The 23,448-nt window shown below is 33.5% G+C and overlaps 1 protein-coding gene across 1 annotated transcript in view; it reads left to right on the top strand.

Annotated features, from left to right (window-relative positions):
* LOC143059093 (basement membrane-specific heparan sulfate proteoglycan core protein-like) overlaps positions 1-19,206 on the top strand; it is a 36,460-nt gene extending 17,254 nt beyond the window's left edge. The window contains exons 8-19 of the mRNA XM_076232584.1: positions 32-337; positions 585-884; positions 1,040-1,339; positions 3,095-3,391; positions 6,106-6,405; positions 6,791-7,096; positions 7,572-7,826; positions 10,936-11,223; positions 11,677-11,799; positions 12,962-13,112; positions 14,338-14,403; positions 14,562-19,206. Coding sequence (XP_076088699.1) covers positions 32-337; positions 585-884; positions 1,040-1,339; positions 3,095-3,391; positions 6,106-6,405; positions 6,791-7,096; positions 7,572-7,826; positions 10,936-11,223; positions 11,677-11,799; positions 12,962-13,112; positions 14,338-14,403; positions 14,562-14,778 — 2,909 coding nt within the window. The 3' untranslated portion in view covers positions 14,779-19,206. The remainder of the gene's footprint in view (positions 1-31; positions 338-584; positions 885-1,039; positions 1,340-3,094; positions 3,392-6,105; positions 6,406-6,790; positions 7,097-7,571; positions 7,827-10,935; positions 11,224-11,676; positions 11,800-12,961; positions 13,113-14,337; positions 14,404-14,561) is intronic.
* The last annotated feature ends 4,242 nt before the right edge of the window (positions 19,207-23,448 follow it).

Genomic DNA, 23,448 nt, shown 5'->3' with positions numbered 1-23,448 from the left:
GCAGTACAAATATGGGATTAAACAATTGCAGATATACCAACTGTTACAATACAACAGCAGAACTACAACGTCAACTTTGGTAATTCTACTGTTCTGGTTTGTTCCGTCATAGCTAATCCAACTCATACAACCGTTTACTGGCGAAAGATAAAGAATGGCGTTACCACAGATATAAATGTAGCTAACAGTAACAACAAGTATAGTGGTTCCACAGTCAATAACCCGTCTCTACAAATAAATAACGTTGATCTTAATGACGACGGACATTATGTTTGCTTTGCTTCCAATAGTATTGGTACCGGACAGAGTACGTCAGCTTTCCTCGATGTCTTTGGAGGTAAATTACCAATGCATTCATGAAATAGTACATATGTCTTTGTGTTTTAGACCATTTTCAAAAATAAATCATATATTAATTTGGAAATCAATGTACAGTATGAAGATTTTCATTTACCGACAATATTCATACATTTTTAAAATAAGTTTGGTAGTGTATATGTATAAACGGCAAATAATAGAAGAATATAATTGTTTTTACATTTTGAACCACTAGTAACTTTAATTTATATTTTTTTATTTGTCAGATATTCCCGTGGTTACTATACATTCCAACGTTTATTCGGTATTGCTACGCAGTTCAGTCACAATACAATGTACAGTTTCCTCTAACCCATCCCATACCTCTGTCACGTGGCAAAGAACCGTTAACGGTGTACTCACTACAATAACAGTTGATGGATCCAGGATGATTGGTAGCACTGTCGAAACACCATCTCTTACTATCAGTAATGCTGTAGCTGGTGATGAAGGAAATTATATCTGTACTGCAACAAATGTTGTTGGAACCGGAAGCAGTCAACAGACATTACTAGTTGTCACAGGGAGTAAGGACTTATGTGTGTTTTGTTGTGTTGTGTATGCGTTTTTGTATGTATTTGTCATCAATGCAAATATCTGTTCTTGTTTAATCATCTTATATCATTTGTAGTTTTGTTTAATCAGAGAAGATTATTCGAAACTCAATATATTTCTTTTTCAGACATTCCTACAGTTACTGTTGGTCAGAATCAGTACTCTGGTACCTTCGGTCAAACTCTATCAATTGTATGTACAGTACAAGCTAATCCAATAGAAACAAGTGTTTACTGGAGAAAACTGGTAAACGGGCAAATGACAAATATAGATATGAACAATGTGCGGTATACAGGTTCGACTGTAGGTTCACCATCACTAACCATCACTGCCTTGGAGTTGTCTGATGAAGGATACTATCAATGTTATGCTCAGAATAGTGTGGGCACTGGCAGCAGTCAACAGACATTTTTAGATGTGATTGGAAGTAAGTACACACAGTAAGATATTGTTGTGTCATGTTAACTATATATGTATTTCATTTAACACTATCAGTATTATGTAGAGATTCCTAATATGTGAGTGTTATTTCCTGGAGTTTAATTGTATAAGTTAATTCCTATGTATATCTGCTCGTTTTATTTTGAAACGGGTATTTTTATGCCTCAATTACAGCAAAAGTTATCTGAGTTACCATATGGCGTTTAACGAAAGCAAACTATACAATCGATAGTCCAAGCTTTTTAAAAACCTCTTCATTCCTATAAACAAAAAAAACACACACACTATTTGACAAGAGTTGAACGTCTTTGTGTTTACCTAAAAAATATGACAAGACTTACATTACTCTATACTGTGGATTCATTATTATTTGTTGGCTCCCATTTGAAGATCCTTTATCTAAATGAAAGTATACGGGTATATATGTGCATAAAGCTTTTCATATGAATAGTTATATCACTAAAACATAACACTTGAAATTTGGTATATAGTTTCATCGTGATATGCACATTATGAATGGTTAAACAATGTATAATGTATGTATATATATATATATATATATATATATATATATATATATATATATATATATATATATATATATATATACAACTCGTCTAAACATCAACCCAACAATGTTAGATCTGTAAATTTGCTTTCGCAAATTTTTTGTTCTTCCCTCGCCGGGATTCGAACCCATGCTACTGTGATATCGTGACACCAAATCGCCTGCACTGCAGCCGTCCCGCTAGACCACACGACCACCTGGTATATATATGCATCTGAGACAGAATAAAATAAAACACTAGAATACATTTAGATGAATGCATACGGTCACTAACTCGAATCATGTTAAGAAAAAAATATGAACTAATATATCAGGGATACTTAGTGCAATGCTGTACACTAAGTAAATTGTTAACAGCAATAAAGTGCAATAAATAAAGGCAACAGTAGTATACCGCTGTTCAAAACTCATAAATCTATGGACAAAAAACAAATTCGGAGTAACAAACTAAAACTGAGGGAAACGCATTAAATATTAGAGGAGAACAACGACACAACATTAAAATGTAACACACACAGCAACGGACTAAGTATTAGACAACATCCGATGAGAATAACCAATATAAAATCAAACCAAATACATGAATTTGGGATAGAAAAGTACCGTGAAACGTCTTATAGTAATGTGAATTCACACTTAAAAATAGGAGAAAACAAGCGACACAACGGAAACACAACGTAAAAATGTTACACACACAGAAACGAGCTATGATATAACAATGGCCATTTTCCTGACTTGGTACAGGACATTTTTAAAGAAACAAATGTTGGGTTGAACCTAGTTTTGTGGCATGCCAAACCTCGCACTTTGATGGCACCGTTAAATATAACATTAAAATGACAACATAATAATACAGGACTACAATACAAATAAATAGCAGAATGTATTAGGCATAGACACACATGAATAATAGATAACAAAAGGCATCAGGTTTAAAATTCATTACGTCAAAAACGCGCCTCGTCCAAACAAGACTTACCAGTGACGCCCAGATTATAAAAAAAATGAAATAAAAGTAGCTTAAACATATATAAAAAATATATTAAAAAACCCGGAGGAATTAATAAGGCAGGCCAATGGGTGAGATGACAAGGAGCACTTCGTTTATCAGCGATCCTACTTTTCAAAGAAAATATATATATTCAATTTGAAATTATGTTATATTCTCATCAGATATACCTGTTGTTACAACGCCTACAACATCTTATACAATAACTATTGGTGATTCTGTTACGTTAACATGTAACGTGACAGCTAACCCACAACACAGCAGCGTATACTGGCAGTACATATCTAGTGGTTCATCTACAAGTGTGAACATTGGTGGAAGGTTTAGCGGATCATCCATCAGCTCCCCATCCCTGACAATATCAAATGCACAGTTATCAGATCAGGGCACTTATGTTTGCTATGCTACAAACAGCGTTGGAACAGGACAGAGTACTCAAGTTGTAATGGTTGTTACTGGCAGTATGTATAATATTATTCAACATTATCGTTTTTTAATTGCTTACGTCCATAAAAAATGAGTGACATTCACGCCTAAAAATAGTTCGAATGCATCTTTCTAGAAACGTTTTATTTTCTCTCTATATAATGAAAAGGACTTAATGTGTAGTATATAGTAATGCCCGCGTCACACTGTCCCGATTTTTATATACGATGGACACCCGAATGCGAAAATTGTAAGTTCGTACGAAGTTGGTCCCGATCTCGTTAAAATACCAAAAAGTGACCGAAGCAAGTACGATGAATAACGAGGTCTATACGATGGTGCCGAAATTATATACGATAGCAAAAGATGGACATACGAAGGTTAACCGCAGACGGGTATTTAAGCTTCATATCTCAGCCGAAGCCTACACGATGGATCACGAAGGCTACACGATGGATTACGAAGGCTACACGATGGATTACGATGATGGCGCGATGGCCATACGATGTCTAAAAGATACGAACAGAATTTCGACAACATATCGTTTCTGTACAAGTCTGCCATGCAAGGCGGGAAATCGATCTTTTTGTCTAATTCTTAAAAAACTTAGTTTATTATCCCCTCGCCTACTACATGTAAGTTGCGTGTAGATAAAATTGTTATGGACACTCTAACCAAAATGCTCAAAACTTGGTATGGTGTTACTCGTTAAGAATATCTTAAGCATTATTGACTTTAAAGTTCAAAGGTCAAGGTCACAGTGGCAGTTGTAATACAAGGCAATATCACCCTTGTGGACACTCTAAAACCAATATGCTTCAAAAGATTTTAACCACATTTGGTATATTGTTCCTCCTTGTAATAATCTGACATTTTTTACGTTCAAGGCCAAAGGTCAAGGTCATGCAGATGGACTTGTTTTTTCTCCTTGAAATAGCATAATACACAGGAAATTGGTTGCTCATTTTTTTACCTGCTGGTTCTAAAGACAATATTAAAGGTATTTCCAGTTACTGAATGTTTTGGTTGATTTCTAAAAAAATAGTTTATGTATCAAATATGCCGCGATATTCAATTTACCATTTGCTGCATGTGTCATGTACAAATAAAGTGTCCATATTTGTCCCCATTATGTTACATATGAGGGGATGCCACGCTCGGCATTGCCTTGTTTGAACTGTAAAATGTGTGCACTAGTCTGAATAATCACCCATAATTATGCCCATGTTTACTGATCTATCTTAAAGGTAAGGTAATGGGTTCGTTGATCCCTTTTATTCAAAAAGAGCTCTTTCCAGGAGAATATCATAATAATATAGACAAAAGGAAGGATGTGGGGAAAGCAACAAGTAAACATTCGTGTGACAACAACTCAGACGATACATGAAAAATCAGAATAATGAAAAAAAAGTTGGTTTCCCTATATACGTGTACCTGCAGTGTTGGTGTACGAGGCGCGTTTATGATTTTCATTATGTTAATTGATATGAAAAATTGACAAATAATAATATTTTACTTGTAAAAGTAAATCCTGAGCCTGTAATAGCTGCTCTTTTTGTTCCATTTGAATTAATAGAAACAATGCTGTCGCCTTTCTTGTTCTCATAGATTCATATGATATGAGCTCCATGTTTTGTGAACGTCTTTCTTAACTGTCGTATTAGACTGACCAGTTCATATCAGTTCATATCGCGCATGGCACTTTAAATGTATCTTAGCGCGAATATTCACTTACATTTAGCTGGATTTATTGCCGTCGTAGTTCCATCTTGTCGTCTTCGTACTTTTATTCGATGGCAACACGACGGGATTACGAGGTCTTCACGAAGTCGTGTTGCCATCGTAAGACCTTCGGGTATCTTCGTGATTCATTCGTGTAGACATCGTAATGTCAAAACTGCCCGATGGAAACGATGGAAACACGAATGCAATACGATGTGCAAAGATGCATTCCCGGTGACATTACGATGGTGAGGATGGTGATACGAACTCAATACGAACCCTCAACATCGGACGCACCTTCGGGGATTTTTTAACATGTTAAAAAATTTAGAACCCTTCCCGAAGTTGTCCCCGAAGGCTAGAAAAAGTGGCCGATTGTTCTACGATGGTTAAAGATGGCACTACGAATAGCCCGATCTGGATACGATCAGTCCCGATTTTGAAAATTTCCATTATCGTGTTGCCATCGGCGTAAAAATCGGGACAGTGTGACGCGGGCATAACGATTTTTTAAGCGTTAAAAGTTCAAGAGGATCTAATAGACAACAATGTTAGAAAATAATCAAAGTGCGATTTTCATCATTTGAATTATTAACGATAAAGCACAATTTGAAAATCATCGTACGAATTTTGTAGTTTGATAGAGCTTTTATTTGACGACATCTACAGCTTTACGACAGACTATTTCAAGTGGTGCTGCGGACTGAAATTGAATAATTAAAAGTGTTTGATATAATTTATAACAGAGAATGACTGAATTAAAAAAAATAGATCTTATAACTTCTTAAGAATTATCCGAATATGGTTAATGTTACTTGACGAGTATACAGTTTCACAGTATTCCTGTAATCCCTATTTCACAAAAATTAATTATTTTATTATGCGTTATGCATCATATAGAAATAAACAAAATGAAGAAAGATAGATATCTAAAATTGCATTTGCCTCAATATCTTCTACAATGTAGCTTGCATTGTCCTGTAATATATACAAAGAAAAAGTAAAATATCAATATTGGTTATTTCAGATGTTCCTAATGTAAGCTTCACTCAGACATCTTTTACTGGTAACTATGGAGATACAATTACGCTTGGTTGTACTGTTTCTGCTAATCCCGGTGTTACCTCGGTTTATTGGCAGAAAGTTTCAGGAAGTATAACTTCCACTGTAGACATGTCAAACTCCAGATATACTGGATCATCTGTCAGTACACCATCCCTAACCATAACTAACCTCAACAGTAACGATGATGGGAATTATATATGTCTAGCAGCTAATTCTATAGGAACTGGTCAGAGTATACAAGGACCTTTAACGGTTATTGGAAGTGAGTATATATTCAAATAAAAAGTCATCAATTCAGTTCTTGTATTTCAATATGAGCCTTAGAAACTCCAGAGAACGTTACAAAAGTCAAAATAACTTAGATGTTGGCAAGCAAATATGAAACTATACATCCCTCAATGATGGAAAACACCCATAACACTCATATATAAAGGACCTATTCGTGACAAAATATGAAATAGTGTTAAAATAGAGAAACGGGACGAAAGATACAAGAGGGACAGTCAAACTCATTAATTGAAATTAAACTCCTTCCTTGAGCGTCTGGCGCAAATGCAAAATTTCAAATCTGGTATTTATGATGAGTTTATTTGTATTTTGTATTCATGTGATTTTGTTTTATATTTTTTAAATTAATGTTTATTCAGACGTCCCTGTAGTTACACTACGGCAATCAACATATTCAACAAACATTGGAAATACAATTACACTAGCTTGTGTAGTATCTGCAAACCCAGCACACACTGCTGTTTACTGGACACGGCAGAACAACAATGGTAACACAGACACTCTGAACCCTGCTTCTTCCACAAAGTATTCCGGATCAACTATACAGTCACCGTCATTGACTATCAACAACGTAGACACGTCTGATGAAGGCAATTATATATGTCATGCAACTAATGCTGTTGGCATAGGTCAAAGTTCACAGACATTCTTAGATGTTACCGGAAGTAAGTATACATAGGTGTAGGTTGGTCCTCTCCGTAAAACATTCGGTATGCCTTCGGAATATAAAAAATATTGTCAAAAGTTCAATAACGGTCGGGATACAGACTTACACAGGTGTTGGTGTGGCAAAAACATAGACTTATATCAAAGAAGTAAAGCCCAAGTCCATTGTTAAATGAGCAATATGACTTCACACATATAGCATTTGAATGACTTAATCTCTTCTGAATATTTCCATTTTTCTAGACCATAGTTAATAAAACTATGTCGACGCAAAATTAAGGCAATTTTCATGTTCTGGTTCAATCATACCACGTCTATCAGAAGCTTTTCAGTTAGTTCGACAGAGATATGTACAACGTATGACAAGTAGTATGCATGTTAGTAGTATTAGATATAGTAGGGCAACTACATCAAAATAAGCAAATATTGTAGAAACTGTTTAAAATGTGTAAACTCTATGTGTGTTTGTTTTAGATGCACCTACATCCATTGCCATTATTCCCAGTCCAATAACTGTAAATGAAGGCCAGACTGTAACAGCTATATGTACGGCTCAAGGCAGTCCAACGATAACATATACCTGGTTTAAGGACAATACCAATTCACAGTTGTCCACAGGTTCTATTCTTCAGATCACATCCTCGACAAGGACAGATGCTGGAACGTACCTATGTAGGGCTTCCAACGCCTATGGCAATGCTGACGCAGCGGTAACTTTAGATGTTCAGTGTAAGTATCGTCTCATTCGTTTGTTTACTTATCGAAAACAAATATCTAAACAACTGTCATTTTGGTACTTGAACAATTATGTTGTTGATACGAGTATATAATATTAGTAAGTGCTGGTTTGTTAAAATATATTTTCTCTTTGTTAAATGGCATTGTAAACGATTAAACGTTAATCCATTTACGTTTATCCTAATATTAGTTGAATAAGAAAGGTGACAGATACCAGAGGGACAGTCAAATTCAAAAACACTTTGAAATAACTGGCTTATCATTTAAGTTGCTGTAGAGAAATTTATCAAAATTTCAAAATATGGAAACAATATCATATACAAATCCCCGATTAGTCATGTTTTTATTTGATATGCCATGCGGCCGTTTTCTTCATCAAAGAAACTTTAAATTCATCAAAATCAAGACAAAATTAGAATCAAATATTAAGTTAATGAGCACCAAATCAAAAACAAATCTATCTATGTTGTCAAATACGGCTAACGATAAGGAATGAACAAGATAATTCAACATCTAATTAACAGTTACTTCAACGACAATTGAAAAATCTTTCATATTATGTTATAAGCCTGATATTATTTATGAAGTTTGAAGCCACTGCTGGTGGAATATGTTTTCAGGTAGGTATCACCAGTCCAGTAGTCAGCGATTTGCTATTGACATATAATAAAATGACACCAATTCTTACAGGATTTTAACAAGATTCTTTTTATAACTGAATTATTAAACATATTTATCCTCACAACAACCATAGTTGTACTATTTCTCGAATAAACGAAACTAGCCTAGGATTTTTGTCCCGGCTAATAAGGCTGCTAATTATATCATTATTGTTTTACGTCCATTTTTCATTGAGGTTCTGCAAAAGGGATTCACTAATTTAACAACTTCCATACTGTCTCCATTTTTCTGAAGATGACACAGTCAAGTAATAAACAAAAATGATGTACTTGCTTCGGAAGTTACATAAAACACTTGAAAATATACATTTATGCATTCTTTTAAACCATTGTTCCGTAACTAAAATTGCAATTTTAATTCCCGGTACAACACTTTGAAAAATAGTGAAATAGTAACTTTTGGAGTTGCAAAAATTCGATGGAAGTAATTAATAAATTGCAGTCTTATATTGATTTTTTGAATTTGTTCAAAGTTTTGATTGTCTATCATATGTAATACCATTGTGTCTCATTATCTCATTACAAAATACAAAATAACACACGCACCCATATATATCTTTTGCACGAAGCTTAATACTACAATTTATGACATTTCATTTTCTATTGTAAACATCCATTTTTAATGGTGAAGTTCCTTTGTCGCCATTTTTAACTGTTAATATATCTCAACTAGTTTGATTCTCGTTTGAGTATATATGTAACAATGTTTTTTTTATGATTTTTGAAATCAATTTTATCATTGGCACAAGGACATCGTCATTTTTTGCTGCTTGACTACTACAGTACGATACACATTTTTGTTACACACTGCTTAAAACTGGAGGGGTCTTTACTCTCTTGTTTTTTTCCTCTGTTAGAATGATACCTTCATGTCTGAAATTGTATAATTTATCCTACGAATACATCATTGTATTCCTATGATCGTTTTATTTTAAAGTATTCAAGTGTCACGGCAAAATTTAGAAAAGGGAGTAACCTAAACGCAAAATTTGTAATTTTAGGATTGTCTGTAATAAAGCATTTTTGAAGTTTATACACAGTAAAACATAATCGTTTGTATTATCTAAAAAGCCATCAATAGGTGTTACAAGTCGTCCATTCAAATATAGTCTTTGCACATAAGTTACGACATGGCCTGTTATTATATAAACTGAATTCACGGGAAACGGTCTGATACATAATATCTTTGTTTTCCTGATTTTCTTCTCCATTGAACTTGTAACCTCAGGCTAAAATCTGGTAGAACAACAATTAAAACAAAATATATTTGGAGAACATTATGTATTATTAGATATAAGAATATTTGGTATGAGCGACAATGAGACAACCCTCCATCCAAGTCACAATTTGTAAAAGAAAAACTATTATAGGTTAAAGTAATTAGGGCTTCAACACGGAGCCTTGGCTCATACTAAACAGCAAGCTATGAAGGCACCCAACAAAATGCAAACTAGTAAATAAGGTTGTTTGTTTTCTTGTTTGAATTGTTTTAAATTGTCATAAAAGGGCCTTTTATAGCTGACTATACGGTATGGGCTTTGTTCATTGTTGAAGGCCGTACGGTGACCTATAGTTGTTAATTCTGTGTCATTGTGGTCTCTAGTGGACAGTTGTCTCATTGGCAATCATATCACATCTTTTTTTTTAAGAGTAAAGGTATATTTATTTAATTTAGAAATTTGTCCAAAATAACAACAACTTAACTTATTGAAAGTTTATTGATTTGTTCGCATATGTGTTATATGTATTTACAACACATCCGTCTCAAGGATTTGAAGGACAAGCTGTTAATATGTACGTTTGTGTCCCCAGATGTACCAGATGTTACTACCACACAATCGTCTCACGCATTTCAAGAACAGACTGTTACGATACGGTGTTCCTACATTTTTAATATGTACTTTTGTCTCCACAGATGAGCCAGATGTAACTACCAGACAGCCGGTTCAAATAGTTGAAGAACAGACTGTTACAAAAATGTTTGCACCTGTCCTAAGTCAGGAATCTGATGTACAGTAGTTGTCGTTTGTTTATGTAATATATACGTGTTTCTCGTTTCTCGTTTTGTTTATATAGATTAGACCGTTGGTTTTCCCGTTTGAATGGTTTTACACTAGTAATTTTTGGGCCCTTTATAGCTTGTTGTTCGGTGTGAGCCAAGGCTCCGTGTTGAAGGCCGTACTTTAACCTATAATGGTTTACTTTTTAAATTGTTATTTGTATGGAGAGTTGTCTCATTGGCACTCACACCACATCTTCCTATATCTGTTACAATACAATGTTCCTACGTTTTTAAAATGTACATTTGCCTCTACAGATTTGCCAGATGTTACTACTACACAACCGTCTCAAGCATTTCAAGAACAGACTGTTACGATACGGTGTTCCTACGTTTTTAATATGTACGTTTGTCTCCACAGATGTGCCAGTTGTAACTATCACACAGCCGTCTCAAAGGATTGAAGGACAGGCTGTTACAATACAGTGTTCCTACGTTTCGAATCCTGCAGCTACTAATATTATATGGAGTAAAGAAAACCAAGGTATTACAGTTGATGGTGACAAATACGTCGGCGGCAGCTTGTCCAATCCTAGCCTTACAATTACTGATCTGGCTGCTTCTGACGAGGGTTCATACAGATGTTCAGTAGTGAACTCCGTGGGACAAGAATATTCATCATCCGTCACTCTTTCCGTTGATACACCAAGTAAGTCACATGTTGTTTGAATTAGGATAAAATATTACTAGATATTTTAAATTTGTATTAATATGTTTTAAATGTTCTTGGAATAGTCTTAAAAAGTATCGACATGATATTCAATTGTATTAAGTATTCTACCTTTTTTGGGGTACGTTCTCGACTGTCTGAATAGGGATTACATTGTCTCGTCACATTCCCGATATTCCAGTATGTAGGTTTGTCTCAACCCATCCTCAACAGACTTAGATGTGTCTACGTATGTCGAAACGTTCAAAAAGTTGCCCTCAACTTCTCACGATATAATTTTCAAATTTCTGTATCCTTGTATATCTTGTATATATTGTTAAGTTAGTATCAAGTTAATTAATACTTGTTTTGTATGTGTTTGTGTGTGTATGTCTGCTTTTAGTTTTGTTTATTTCTATGATATAAGTTTAACATACACTTTTACTCTTGTAGTTTCGGGACCTGCTGCATCATTGAGTGACTCGTCGACATTGTCTTTTGGAGAAATAGTCGCAATCGTCTTATCCATTCTTATTTTGCTACTGTTATTCATTATTGTATGCTGTTGTTGCAAAGGTTAAGTTTTGTATATGAACAATCACACTTGATTTAAATTAAAACCATACACCATAGAGCGTGCCTGGACGCAGCCATATATACGGAAGTATTTATTTCAGTCTGGACGAAGCATATACTTGTTATTGCTGCTCGTTTGAACTATGAACATGTAACCTAGAACATTGTAAATGAGGACTGATCGGTTTGATTAATTGCTATTTTTTTCTGCTACCTTGTCAAAAATGCAACTCTGCATTCGGAGTCGTACAGAAAAAATTAGATACATAAATAAATAGGATTGTATTTGTTATTACAAAACAATATCACTATAGACCATGTGAGTTAATGATCGGCCAGTTGATTAAAACACAAATCTAACAAATTCAGTATTCATAGATTTCCTTTTTTTTTTTATCTTTTATTTGTTTTTCAATAGTCAGGAGTTAACATACATGTACCCCTTCACTACCACCTGACAAGGGTATCAAGGGGTTACATATTATAGAAAAAAAATCAGTTAACAATTTTTATCATTGACAAATTGATTTTTACAATTATAATATTTAAGGTTACATATAAATTTTATTTGGTAATATTTTCTCGCTCTCTGACTTTCTCTCATACAATACAAATGCTCTTCACACATTTGTTATGCTACAATATGTATCTTGACTTACATTTTAAAAAAATATATTTTAAATCCAAAAACAAAATCCAAAAAAAAATTAAAAGCTCAAGGATAAATTTTTGCTCATAATATATATAAAAATAAAAATAAAATTTCTCATTTATATGTAACAATAATTAGTTAAATATTACATGTAAAGGAGACCAAAATTGTTCACACACTTGGACTCTGTTATTTTTCTCTGCATAGATTTCCTATATTGATAACTATATGGCGCCACTATTTAGAAATCTTTAAACTGCTATATGATTCTTTCACACAATATATGTTGTCATAGACATGTTAAATATTATGATGATGTCTACCTAAATGACACAACAACCCTACTTTAAACAGACACCAGATATCTATAAGTCAAAAAACGACAGCAGTAGACAATAATCTTATAAATACAAGATGTCGAAAACCTGTCAATTATCCCGAGTGTAGATTTTATTGACAATAACAGATAAGTTCTAATCATTATTTGCATTTATTTATTTGTAAATTTAGGTTACTGTGTTCCCTTATGTGGTGGAAAGAAAGTTAAAGTTACTCCACAAGAAGATCATAAGAGAAAGGAGAAACAAATGTACTACAAAGATCCATATGAATCGGTTTTCTATCTTCATAAATTAAAAATACCAAAATTTTACGAGATTCCGTAAGTTAAGTATTATTTTTATCAAAGAATGTAACACATATCAACATTTTCGTTTTTTTATTACTGTTTTTTAACAGCGAAACTGGGAATAGCAAAAAAACTGCAAAAGGAGCAGTAGTTCTCAGAAACGTTAGGACATCTTTCGGCTAGCAACTATGAAAACAAAAACATAGCGTATGATAGAGACTTGCTGATCACAAGGAAACTATAAAACCAAAAGTTCCAAATGGTGAAGTTGAAATCATCCCTTCGTTAATTTTTACGGACACCATCACGAGTTGGTTGACCGTTATGGAATTACCGTTTCACAGATGATATCGGATATGTTCCGTATGTCGTAACTACAATTTCCTTCCCTTTTAATGCGTCTTCTTTGTCTTTGGCATCAACAGTGAATAGGTTTGTGATTATGTTAGTTTATGAAGAACCACTAGCGTTAGCTATAGACGAATGATATTTGATATGCAATTGTATCAGCATACTCATTACCATTGTGAGTATTTGGCCTTGCCTCTCAGTAATGGTCTATTGACTTTGAAACATTTTCTTGGTTGATATGCATTAGTTTGTGATAAGTTTGTTTATGGGCAACAAATAGTGGTATATCAATTATGTTTGGTAAATAGTTGTTTTAAATTAAGGCAATAGTAGTATACCGGTGTTCAAATGTGATAATTTGATTGAGGAAAAACAAATCCGGGTTACAAAACAAAAAAGGGACTTACATTGGCACATATCACCTTGTGTTTTTTTACCCTGTCCGTCCCCTCAGTCACATTGTATTGAATTTAAATTTAAAACTTTTGTTTAGTTCACATGTTTCATTTTGTGATTATGTCAGTGTAATGGAAACAACTATTGCTAGGCCACTGATATTTGGTATGCAGTTTTATAAGTATGGTATATGATTTTGCACTGTATTTTCATGCATTGTCCATCGAATGAATATTTTGCATAACTTACATGCTTAAGTATTGTTATTTTAAATTAATCACTTGCATTTAACTAACAAAATAACAAAAAAGGACATATCTCAGTAATATTAAATTTATTAATTGTACTTTTCCGACGCGCTTTGCTTGATTTGCGCATCCTTTCTTTTCTGATATACAGTATCCATCTTACCTTTACTCGAGGTTGTTACTTGAACTCGAATCTAATATTTCAGATGAGCATAAAAGTCTCAGTAAAAGAGTTGATAAATGTCGGTTTTGTTATATTTCAGGAAAAAATCCGATGACTACGATATTACCAAGTACATTTTCCTTACGCCTGGAGATGATAAACAACTGTAAGTAGGATATTCCATTTCTTTCTTATGAATTTCAGTGTATTTTTACTTTCATTTGTTTATTTGTTGTTGTTTTGTTTGTATATGTATATCATAAAACTTATTTAACTTTCTATTATAAGACTTGTAGTATTATAGTACTCATTGTGTTGTTACAGTTTGACACTAGATCGTGCCAAAGACAACACGTCTGAATCAACTACTGGAACACGTCAACAATACTATCTGCACGATGTTGAGTATACAAATGATAAGGAATTAAAGCCAAAACGACAAAAGGACAGAGGAAGAAAACATTACGAACGTTTTCACGATGAAGAATTGCGTGATAACGAAATATTTGTAGGAGATAGGAGAGAAATTGTGAGAAGTTAGAGAGACCCAGGGACTCGAGATCCAGAGATTCAGTTTGTATTAAAGTCCTCAGTTGATACTGATTGCGAACAATGCAAAATACAAACAGAGACTAGTTGTAATATGTAATATGCCTTATCACCTTTATGCTGGACTTTGTGTCAATATTGAACTTTGGGAGGAGGAATACATTTCTTAAAACTGTAAGAGTCCATTACGGAAGCAGGTGTGAGTGGAAACAAGTGATGGTAGGAAAATGAGTGACTCATCCTTTGATTTTTTATGTATGCCCTCTGGTTAACTGTTGCTACTTCATAACCTTATCAACTCTAAAAAAAGGAAACTGTACTAGTTTAAATAACAGTGTTTTCGGGAGGGATGTACAAGTACGCAGGCAAATTTAATTATGTGACCTTTGTCAAAATTTATAATTATTATTTCAATCATTATCAATAAATATTCATTCAAATTTGAAACATAATACCAGCTTAGATCGGTCAGTGCTGTTTTTTGTAATGCATTTTCAAGCATTTATTATTATTAACATCATAATTATCGTCGGCTTTGAAATTTTAGAGCTGTACACGTTTATTTTCCATATTACTTTTCTATTTGTAGCATTTATTTGCAGTCTCTGTTTTGAAATCTATATAACCTACATCTTTTTTTTAAATGTGCATGCGTTCGGTTTTAATTGTGTTGTGTAAAGAGTAGAAAATCCAAACTTGACAACTTTCAAGATTTAAGCAGAATATGATCTATTTTACATCATTATCATACTGATAAAGGATTTAGGCTATCCGAAATATTTAAATATTGTACATGTTTTTTTTGTTATGTTTTTTTTTTGTGATGTTGTACCTTTTTTGACTTGTTATGTATTATATTTTTTAGTGTACTGTATCATAAATATATGACCCATCGCACGGTACGATTTATCACTGGCTATTATTTAGTCAATTTATATGTAGAGTCTAGGTGGTCGAGTGATCTTACACGTTGGGCACAGTGTAATGCGATTTGGTACCACAATATCTCAGTGGGATGAGTTCGAATCCTGGCCAGTGAAAAACAAAAACTTAACATTGTTTTGCTGTTTTATAGTTGAATTATATGTATATATAGTGTCTAGAATTATATGTATATATAGTGTCTAAGTTGTCAAGTAGTCTAGCGCGTGGGACATAGGGCAAGGCGATTTGGTGCCACGATATCTCTTACGATATCTGCATAGCGAACAAAGAAATTATGTCGTAAAAATTTAAGAGAAGTTATAGTATAAATAAAGGCAACAGTAGTATACCGATGTTCAAAACTCATAAATCGATAGAAAAAAAAACAAATCCGGGTCACAAACCAAACCCAAGGGAAGCGCATTAAGTACAAGAGGAGAATGACGACACAACCTTAAAATGTAACACGCACAGAATAAAAGCAAGTCCTACTGACACAGTTCTTTTGTTTGTTGTTAAAAAACAACCTAAAGAGTTTGGACATATATTCAGTTTCCAACTTTTTAAATGCTGATTTAATCAAGGGTGTGAATGTTCTTATTAACAATTAGGGCAAACTGGTATATAAGGTAAAAAATAAAAACTTTGATCAGAGTCTCGATGAAATTTATCATACTCTTCTAACTTATTTTTGACACTTCGAAAGTAATTTGCTCCCCAATTTTCAAAGGCCTGATTTGAACAATGTTTTACCAGGTTTTGTATTCTACCAAGTGTACTAGTAGGTAGAATATATAGTTTAGTAACGGAACAATAGCAATGAGACGATATAAATCTTTTCGGTAATGAGTTGTTTGCAGCTTCGAAAGCCAGTACATGCTTGTAAAAGGGTACATAAATGTTTATGTTTGTTACCGAAGAGATTCGAGAAACTGGGCTATTATGGTTGTTGTTAGGAGTAAAATGATCTTTGAAATGTTGCATACGCATATCAACTATGTTCATAGGCGAATTAAAAAAAAATAATGATTTCTTGTCAGCTTTTTCGCGTATTAATCATTTAGAGCAGACAGTAGGGAGTGAGTCGGGGATGATGTTATGACATTCCTTCCAATTAATAATTGACGGGGAACTGGGGGCATAAATGTAATCGGAATTACTGCAATTTTAATGAATGTCGGTATTGTCCCTGATACTAATATTTGTAGATTGTTATTATATATGTATTTCTTTGCCAATAAACACATTACAAACCAAAAATATTTGTAGACAGTTCGCTGTAATTAAACACATATTTCCGTGTATATTTGTTTGTAATTGTTACAAATAAGAGGGAGTTCAGTATTATCAAATTAGCCAGAAATTTGTTCTTTTAGATAATGATCATAACAAGAACGACAATATTTACAAAATCAAACCCTTTATTGAAATATTTATTTTAAAATCATGTTGTTTTATGTTCTTCAGTGCAATCAATTTTGGGAAACAGTTTAGAAGAACATTAAGCCATTAAAATTTGCACAATTTATACTTAGAACTGTATTATAGAATTGTGTTGCATTCCTCCAAAAGTTGATGTAATTCATTAACAGGCAAAGAACAGAGCTTGGTTAATTGATAATGCATACCTTTTTTTTTTAATAAAAATTAGGTCCGATATATTTGTATTCTTATGAAATTTTCTTTTATTGCGATTTATTCTACGTCCATGATCCGGGTTCTAACCAACTGTTTTAGAAACTATATCCAAAATGTTAACAGAATCTGTTCTAGATATATTACCAATTCCGATGATTTTGTCATTAAGACAGAGATGATAGACTGTTTTTAATTCTTTAATCCAAATTCATTCAATTATTTTTTTTTTTTGTACAAATTTTGAATGAAATTCCCCAGGCTGCTTATTAACTATTGCTCAAGGTAGGAGTGTTAAATATTCAAAAAAGGATGATTGTGCTTCTTGATTGATGATACTTTTGAATGTATGGGATCTTTTAGAACGACTAAGGTGTTCTTGTGTGCGTTTAGATAAATATCTCCAAGTTTCACCTACGTACTGAAAACCGCATCCCGGTTTTTTTCATGTGATGTGTAGATATATAAAATTGTAGGTTTTTCAAGTGATATCAGTTTCAAAATTTAAAGGAAAATGAGCGCCCTTGTTGTTGGTGGAAAGACGGGGACATGTAAGTCATGATATTGGCATGACACTTATTGATATATGGCTTACCACGATTTTTGTTATCAAAATTGTTAGCGATTGTATTATTTTTTAGATAATCGATTTTGAAGATTGAGACGTGAAGATATCCTTTGGACGAGTTTAGTATTTTAAGTAATTTTAAATTTGGAAGTTAATCTGTAAGTTATGATTTTTCTAAATAGCAGCCCAACAATGTCAGATCTGTCAATTTGCAGAAGCAAATATTTGTTCTTCCTTGACCTTGATTCGAAATCGTGCTACTGATATATTGTGGTGCCAAATCGCCTTGTACTATGCGCGGCGCGCTAGACCACTCGACCAACTAAGCTTGACAACAATAAAGCTTTCGGTGGCCGGGTATTAGCTTTCCTCGTCAGTTTTAGCTAGCTTCGTAACACAGTACACAACATGTAAGGCATGCAAAATGGAATACTAAAGATCGGCTGAATTATCGTAGAAAATCTTACAAATTAATGAAGGATGCATTCAAAGAAATCATTATATTATAAATATAAAAAAGAAGATGTAGTATGATTGCCAATCAGACACCTATCCACAAGAGACCAAAATGACACAGACATTAACAACTATAGGTCACCGTACGGCCTTGAAAAATGAACAAAGCCCATACCGCATAGTCAGCTATAAAAGGCCTCGAAATGAGAAACGAAAACTATTCAAACGGGAAAACTAACGGCCTAATTTATATCCAAAAAAAAAATGAACGAAAACCAAAAATGTAACAAAGGACAACCACTTATTTTCAGGCTCCTGACTTGGGACAGGCACATACATAAATAATGTGGGGGGTTAAACATGTTAGCAGAATCCCCCTAACCTGGGACAGTGGTATAACAGTACAACATACGAACGAACTCTACAATCAGTTGAAAAGGCCTAACACATCAGATGGACAAAAAAAAAACAAGTGTACATGGCCGGGTACTTGTACACCCAGGCAACAAAAAGACACTAGGAACAGGTCTGAGAGTACTCGAAGTTATATGACAGCTATGTCAAAGCCACGTACAACTAATAAAAAAATCATGCATCTAAGACTAAACTATTATAATTACGTCTGAAGCAGTGAAAACTCTACCATGGGTATATATGTATGATCTATCCATTATTCGCTCATTTCATCATGATAGTATTTCTCATATTGTTGTTTACTAGAGCTTTTGTTTTTGGTGTTTTATGAATACAATAATTAGTTGGTTTGTTATCGTCCGCTCTATATCTTTGTTTCTAATGTTAATGTTGTGTTATTACTAAATTCAAAGACCATTGTTTACGCAAATGTTAATATTTATTCATATAAATATCTTTAATTAAAAAAAACATGTCTGTATCTTATTTATTGTATAAATAGAAATAGTATTCCTGAATTATTACTACGGGAGATTGAAGTGTCTGAAATTATATTTTGGGTACAGTATACAACATGTATGTGAGATATTGTCTACTTTTACGTTTTGAATTTTTGCAGTCTAGTTCAGTGCAGTCGTTTTCGCCACGAAAACGAAATCAGATTTGGGAAAAACAATAAAGAGGGAAACAATGGAACAACAGAAACACTGCACTACAACAAAAACAAACACCAAAATACATGAAAACGCACTGTCTGAGAACATGTCATTTTTCTGACTTACTACTGGAAATTGTAAGACAATTGGTAAGTTGCACCTGGTATATGACTAGCCAAACCTCCCGCTTAAATGGCAATGTTTGAAATACCTCTAAGTAGCAACATTACATACAGTGAAATAATATCGATTATCTTCTTTATACGAACTGTTGCTGGTAACATCATAAACTTGTTTGTTTCTTATAATATAATTATATAATTACTTAAATCATTTTATATGTCGATTTGTACGTTATCATTAGAACGGTGTAGTTAAATGTCAAACTGAGTGTACATACTCCTTGTCATTTACTCAACATACTCAAGTGTATATATATTTCCATTCCGAAAATACATTTCGAAGGTTTTTATTGTGTATTTACTTCCTCAGTTGCTGTCGGCGTTGGACTTTCTCTGTAATCTTAATTAACGACCATAGGACACTTAATTTGGTTTGATTGAAAGCGAGTCTTGCCATTGAAGATACACTTCTAAAAAGGAATTTGTAGATAGTTAGTTTATATAAATACATGCTGGTTTAAACATCGGCAATATGTAGTTATGTTTTTTCCAATGCGGATTTTAGTGTATATATTACTTAAGTTTGTAAACATTTTTTTTAACATTGAAACTACATGATTTACTAATTGCTTTCTCTATTTTCGTAAAAGTGAATACAAATCATAACATAGAAGCATAATCAAGTAGAAGAGGAGATTCTGGAGAAAAAATATACACTTTGAAATACAAGGACAATGATAGAACATGTGTTTGTTACTAAATCATTACAATGAATATGTAATCATGATTATCTTTTATCTATTATCTTCAGTTTATTTAAAAATCAAATAAGTGTGTTCAGTTTTTAACATTTTTACGAATGTTGTTGAAATTGAACACGTATTTAAAATTAAAAAAAAAGAATTCTCCGAAGAAAAAACTAGAGGCTCTAAAGAGCCTGTGTCGCTCACCTTGGTCTATGTGAATATTAAACAATGGACACAGATGGATTCATGACAAAATTGTGTTTTGGTGATGGTGATGTGTTTGTAGATCTTACTTTACTAAACATGCTTGCTGCTTACAATTATCTCTATCTTTAACAGTACTTTCTGTGGAAAATGTTATTGAAAATCTTCAAATTTTAAGAAAATTGTTAAAAATTGACTATGAAGGGCAATAACTCCTTAGGAGGTCAATTGACTATTTTGGTCATACTGACTTATTTTTAGTTCTTACTTTGCTGTACCTTATTGCTGTTTACAGTTTATCTCTATCTATAATAATATTCAAGATAATAACAAAAAAAACAGCAAAATTTCCTCAAAATTACCAATTCAGGGGCAGCAACCTTACAACCGATTATCCGATTCAACTGAAAATTCCAGGGCAGATAGATCGTGACCTGATCAACAATTTTACCTTCTGTCAGATTTGCTCTTAATGCTTTGGTTTTTGAGTTATAAGCTAAAAACTGCATTTTACCCCAGTGTTCTATTTTTAGCCGTGGCGGCCATCTTGGTTTGTTGGCCGAGTTACCGGACACATGTTTTTAACTAGATACCCCAATGATGATTATGGCTAAGTTTGGTTAAATTTGGCCCAGTAGTTTCAGAGAAGATTTTTCTAAATGATTATAAAGATTTACGAAAAATGTTTAAAAATTTACCATAAAGGGCAATAACTCCTACAGTGGTCAACTGACCATTTTGGTCATGTTAACTTATTTGTAGATCTTACTTTGCTGAACATTATTGCTGTTTACAGTTTATCTCTATCTATAATAATATTCAAAATAATAACCAAAAACAGCAAAATTTCCTTAAAATTACCATTTCAGGGGCAGCAACCCAACAACGGAATGTCCGATTCATCTGAAAATTTCAGGGCAGATAGATCTTGACCTGATGAACAATTTTACCCCCATGTCAGATTTGCTCTAAATGCTTTTGTTTTTGAGTTATAAGCCAAAAACTGCATTTTACCCCTATGTTCTTTTTTTAGCCATGGCGGCCATCTTGGTTGGTTGGGCGGGGTATCGGACACATTTTTTTAACTAGATACTCCAATGATGATTATGGCAAAGTTTGGTTAACTTTGGCCCAGTAGTTTCAGAGGAGAAGATTTTTCTAAAAGATTACTAAGATTTACGAAAAATGTTAAAAATTGACTATTAAGGGCAATAACTCCTAAAGTGGTCAACTGACCATTTTGGTCATGTTGACTTATTTGTAGATCTTACTTTGCTGAACATTATTGCTGTTTACAGTTTATCTCTTTCTATAATAATATACAAGATAATAACCAAAAATAGCAAAATTTCCTTAAAATTACCATTTCAGGGGCAGCAACCCAACAACGGAATATCCGATTCATCTGAAAATTTCAGGGCAGATAGATCTTGACCTGATGAACAATTTTATCCCGTCAGATTTGCTCTAAATGCTTTGGTTTTTGAGTTATAAGCCAAAAACTGAATTTTACCCCTATGTTCTATTTTTAGCCATGGCGGCCATCTTGGTTAGTTGGCCGGGTCACCGGACACATTTTTAAAACTAGATACCCCAATGATGATTGTGGCCAGGTTTGGTTAAATTTGGCCCAGTAGTTTCAGAGGAGAAGATTTTTGTAAAAGTTAACGCAGGACGACGACGGACGACGACGACGGACGACGGACGCCGGACGCCAAGTGATGAGAAAAGCTCACTTGGCCTTTCGGCTAGGTGAGCTAAAAAGTCGGTCACTGAAAATATGTTATGTCAGAAATATACAAGTATAAACGATAAATTGGAGTCACCGTTGACCATTAAGAATTAGACAACGGTGATACAGTTTTAAATTTTTGTTTGGTTTAAAGTTCTTTGTAAAATCAGAACATGTTGATTTTCCTGCGCTTGTATTTCCTATCATGATTTCCTTGATAGAGAGTTGCTGCTCACAAGCAAGCTATTAAAGCATGAGTTCCAAATGGTGAAGTTGCAAACATCCCTTCGTAAATTTTACGGACGCCATCACCAGTTGGATTACTATTATGGAATAACCGTTTCACAGATGATATCAGATATGTTTCTTACGTCGTAACTTCAATCCCCTTCCTTTTTCATGAATGTGACCTACCAAATCAGAATATTTACCGGATTTGTAATAACATGAGCAACACGATGGGTTCCACAAATGGAGCCGAATCTGCCTACCCTTCAGGAGCACCTGATATAACTCTTTATCTATCACTGTTGGATGTTGTTTCTTGTGTACTATTATTGTTTGTTTGTCTTTTTCTGTTTTAGCCATGCTGTAGTCAGTTTATTTTTTAACTATGATTTTGATTGTCCATCTGGTATCTTTAGCCCCTCTGTTGTAATATCTCCTCTAGAACTACAAATTAAAAAAAAAACAGACACGATTTCCTGTGCTTCATTTTTATACTTTTTCGTATTTGACATATCAGTACCAGAATCTATTACAAACGAACAATTCTACTGTTGCAATTATCACATTCCTCCACCTTAGTGTCAAAATACCAGCATCACCTACATATGAGATATATACATTAATCATGAGCTTGCAGCTGCTACTATATCCAAGTTTATAATATAAAATTTCACATCCAATTCATCAAAAAGCATATTACTTTGACTTATAAACATGTAAAGCAATTCGATCAAAAAAATCAATAATCGATAATACAAACACATCGATCATATAATTGATAAACAAGATTATGGGATCACGGTATATTAAGCCGTAGCATTGTTGTACATCTTATTTAATTTTATTATACTGACATAACAATGAGAAAAAGATACTTTTTTATATGAAACCTTGTTATTATAGATAATAACATTTACAGGGTACCTTGCCGTCAAATCTACAACACTAGGATAATTAGTAATAGCCTTAGTGCAATT

The sequence above is a fragment of the Mytilus galloprovincialis genome, chromosome 1, assembly GCF_965363235.1.
Source record: "Mytilus galloprovincialis chromosome 1, xbMytGall1.hap1.1, whole genome shotgun sequence".
Taxonomy (NCBI): Eukaryota; Metazoa; Mollusca; class Bivalvia; order Mytilida; family Mytilidae; genus Mytilus; species Mytilus galloprovincialis.
The sequence above is the reverse complement of the archived record's forward strand: the minus strand, read 5'-3'. Positions and strand labels throughout refer to the sequence as shown.